Below are 4,443 nucleotides of genomic sequence, written 5' to 3' on the forward strand. Positions count from 1 at the left end.
TTTAGCATATGATGTAATGGTCGAGGCCACCAGTTAAAACCATTGTCAGACTAGATGAAGCATCCCAAATCTCATAAGCAGCTACACAGGCAGGCTCAGCATACCTTGCCAAGACAATCCTAAATCATTGGGACCAATCAAGCATCAATGAGGAGGATGAGTATTGGTCACTGGATACCATCATTCATTCTTGTGAAAAAGCTGAAGCTAACATCTGGTTCTTTAAAGTTCACTCCTTCACCACCTCTCATCAATATTTAGCTAAGCTTTTTCCATCTAATCCCACACAACGAGCATATAAATATATATATATATATATTCCACGGATTGATTGCTCCAAATGCCAACTCTTTTCTTCATCTATTTGATCCATCAAGTAATCCCAAATATGGGGTCCCCTGCTCCACTTCTACAGACCTCCTAGATAATGTTTTTGCTTTCCAAATTCACTATCCAAGCTGACCAGAAGCTCACTTTATTTACTCAGTTAGGATTGCTGTATCACCAGTAACTATTTTTTTTTTCTTCTTGCACTTGTAATTCCTTCAAACTAAATGTTTCCATAAAAGAAATTGACCGGTAGTCGTGCAGGAATATTTTGTCTTACAAATTAATTAGATACTGAACTTAGTTGACAGGATAAATGAATTTAGTAAATGTACTTGGCATATGGAGATGCATGATTATTTCTTTCAAATCACCAATAATCACCACAAGAGCACAAAACCTTGTCGGAAAAAGTGGAACTGCTTGTACAAGGTCGCAGTAGTTGGGAAAATGTACATGGTGTATAGGAGATACATAATTTTTTATTTTTTTTTCAAATCACCAATAATCCCCACAAGAACACAACCCTTGTCGAAAAAAGTGGAACCGGTTGTTATCTCTAACAACAATTTCTCGATCATAAATCTTTGATGCCAACTTTGCAAATGAGTGACAATCAGAGCACATCCTTAGATTCTTTACTACGCGGATTGGCATTCCTTTAGCCGTGCTGATAAGCCCAAAAGCTACAGCAAGTTTCTCACTATGTCGACTAAGCAAGTACTCTTTTTCTTGCTCATCAACATCAAGCAAAACATTCATCAGATCAGGAGCATAACCAGCATCCTTAAATCTGCAGTTCATTTCATGTAACATTGGAGCAATATGGGCCATATCTGGATGTGATTCATCACCAGAAGTAAATTCATGAACCATTCCATTAATCTCAATTGAGCTCGATCCAGGCACTTTCCGAACTCCTTTTTTCTTCATGTGTAGCCTCACTGAGGCAACATCAGTCCACTTGCCAGCAGAAGCATATATATTTGAAAGCAGTACTTGGATCCCTGTCCTCTCATGACCCAATTTTTTCATCCTTTCAGCTGCATATTTTGCAATTTCAAAACTTTTGTGCGTCTGACAAGCAGCTAAAAGAGTCCCCCAAATCACATCATTGGCCTCCATAGGCATGCCCTTTATGAGATTAAGAGCTTCTTCTATTAGGCCAGCTCGGCCAAGTAAATCAACCATGCACCCATAATGAACAATTTGTGAGGGAATTCCATGTATTTCTTTCATTGATTTGAAGAAATGCATGCCTTCTTCCACTAATCCGCAATGGCTGCATGCTGTCAGCAGTCCCACAAACACTACTCCATCAGGTTTTACCCCTTGCTTGAGCATCTCATTAAAAAGTTCTATTGCTCGTTCCCCATTTCCCTCCATGGCCATTGCTCCAATGGCTGTCGTCCAAGCAGATACATCTCTTTTCAACATTTTATCAAATATTCGCATCGCACTTTTCGTATCACCACACCTAGCAAACATATCAACTAAGGCGGTGCCAAGCAGCATGTCACAATGGATTTCATTCCTTTCAATGTAAGCATAGGTCCACTTTGCTAGCTCAAAAGCTCCCAAATATCCACAGGCTGAAGCAACACCAACCATTGTCACCCTATCCGGCTTCATTCCTTTACTGAGCATTGCTCTAAAAAATTCAATTGCTTCCTCAAACAAGCTCTCCTGTACCAAAGCACCAATAATGGTGTTCCAAGACACAATATCATTTTCTGGCATCTCATTGAATGTTTCCTGAGCTGACTGAACATCACCATTTCTGATAAATCCAGCAACTAATGAGTTCCATGAGACCACAGTCTTGTTTGACATATGATCAAAAACTCTACAGGCAATCTCTTGTTTGCCACACTTCATATACATGTCAATAATGGCATTACAAATGCTATCCCATGCTTCTAGCCCATTCCTTAAAACATAACCATGGCAGCACTTCCCAAAGGAAAAATCACCCAATTGCGCAGAAGCAGAGATAGCAGATAAAATTGTAACCCTATCAGGCTGTGGGCCCTGTCGCAACATTTCATCCAAAATATCAAGTGCCCTTCTTGCCAGCCCCTGGCGCACAAAATTGGACAAGATTGTATTGTAAAGAACCAAATTTCTATTAACATAATCATCAAAAAGTCTTGTAGCAGCATCAGTGGCTCCACATTTCATGTACATGTCCACGAGTGCATTCACCATAAGTGTATTAGTCTTGAGTTCTGACTCCCCAATATAAGTGCATGCCCTCTCAGCCAGATTAAGATCTTGCAACTTTGCACAAGCAGATATCACACACACCATTGTAACTGAATTAGGTCTAAAGCCTGTTGCCACCATGTTAAAGAACAGAGACACTGCCTCTGATGGAAGGCCCCTACGAGCATAACCACATATGAGGCTAGTCCATGATACAACATTTTTATCGCGCATTCTATCGAACACTTTTCTCCCATAAGCAATTTCCTCACACTCAAAGTAGAAATGTATAAGAGAATTCTCTATGAAAACATCTTCATCTAAAGCCCTCTTGATGACTGACCCGTGAATTTGAGACCCTTCACGAAAGGCAGCAATCTTCGAACATGCACTCAACAGAAATGGAAAGGTGAAGTGATCAGGTGTAACGCCTTTGGCCAACATTTGAAGGTATGTCAAAACTGCTTCCTCACCATGACCAGCAAAAGAGTAACATCTAATCAAAGAATTCCACAAATAGACAGTGCCTATAGTTTCTTGATCTTCCATGAACAGCTCTAAGGCTTTTCTCGCATAATCCGAACTTTCGTATGACGCCATCTCAGTGCACGCAGCTATTAGATTGCTTAAAGTAGAGGTGTCGTGGATAAGGCCTTTCTTCATAACCTGGCCGTGTAACTGTTTTAGTTCATTCATCTTTTTGCAAAATCTAAATGACCCAATTCCATGACAGTCCTCCGGCACTGATTTGGCTTCAGTTTGATTACTGCGAGTTATGGATTCAGGAGTGGCTACAACCAAAGGAGATGGACAGAAAGTGGCAGCCATTGCAGATTCCCAAAACCCCAAGTATCACTCAACTATGTGAAGTGAATGATTTTCAGTTAATCTTGTTAATTTATGGATCAACCCACAAATGGGTCCCTTTTAAAGAGTGTCCAAAGCTCGCTTCACCCTGCTTTTGCAAAGGGAGAAGAAACTGAAGCTACTTTGGGATATTTTTTCTAAAAAAGTTGGAAATTCAAAATTTCCACCATTACTAAAACTAAATTAACCATTTCCGATAAACTACCAAAGCATTGGCGGTGTCTTTTGATGAAACCAAGCCCCTCAGATCCCCTTGCTCCAGTTGTTAAAGTTTAACGCAATGTTTGGGAAGATGAAGTCCCAAGCCCTTCCCCTTTTTCCCAAATTGAAGGAAGAAGAAGCAGAGCGCAACGGTAATGGTGAATATGTTATTGGACTGCCTCAAACCATGAAACTGCCAGCTTCCATGGCCGTCCCTGAATGACCGGTCAGAGGCGAAGCTGACAATAGTAAACTCGAGTCACCAGGCGCACTGAGAATTCTATGCTCAAAATACACGGTTCACCGCCAAATGCTTCCAAACACAGTAAAATTCAAACCAGAGAGTGAGAGAGAGAGATGTTACCTGGACGGAGTTGCTGCTATGGCCTCCGGCAACTCCTCTATGGAATTGATCTCTTCCGCACCATAAATAATATACTATCCCCTTATTGTCAAGAGAACAAAGATAGTGAGAGGGAGAAATTTTGTTGATTCCAAATCATCTTATAATTTTTTTTGAAATAGTGAAATTTTTTTATCTTATTTGCTCATAGAGCAGATATAATCGAACAACGTAAAATTTCTATCTCATCTCTATTTATTTTCCTACCTCTTTTATAATACCTAGCATATTTATATTCCTTAATCTCTTTATATAAATACATGTTTATTTCCTTTGAAGTGTAATTGGTACAAAATCAATTTTTTAAAAAATAAAATATATTTCAATAAAAATATTTCCTCTTATTTGATTCTAAAAATTCATGGGACAAAATGTTTCTTTATTTTATGTCACCCTAAATTAAAGATTTTTTTTTATTTCCTAATATTTAACAGTAGATT

General features: G+C 39.1%; 1 protein-coding gene across 1 annotated transcript; it reads right to left on the minus strand.

The window, feature by feature from the left end:
* Positions 1-627: 627 nt before the first annotated feature.
* LOC131167312 (pentatricopeptide repeat-containing protein At3g22690) lies at positions 628-4,108 on the minus strand. The gene is made up of 2 exons (XM_058126071.1): positions 3,965-4,108; positions 628-3,839 (listed from the first exon to the last, which is right to left on the minus strand). Exon 2 carries the CDS (start codon positions 3,358-3,360, stop codon positions 826-828), a length of 2,535 nt encoding a protein of 844 aa, XP_057982054.1. The 5' UTR covers positions 3,361-3,839; positions 3,965-4,108; the 3' UTR covers positions 628-825.
* Between the last annotated feature and the right edge of the window lie 335 nt (positions 4,109-4,443).

The sequence above is a fragment of the Malania oleifera genome, chromosome 11 (assembly GCF_029873635.1).
Source record: "Malania oleifera isolate guangnan ecotype guangnan chromosome 11, ASM2987363v1, whole genome shotgun sequence".
In the NCBI taxonomy this organism is placed as follows: domain Eukaryota; kingdom Viridiplantae; phylum Streptophyta; class Magnoliopsida; order Santalales; family Ximeniaceae; genus Malania; species Malania oleifera.

What these genes read in the sequence shown, in the direction of transcription:
- LOC131167312 (XM_058126071.1), bottom strand. Translation starts at nt 3,360, where the DNA reads ATGGCTGCCACTTTCTGTCCATCTCCTTTGGTTGTAGCCACTCCTGAA.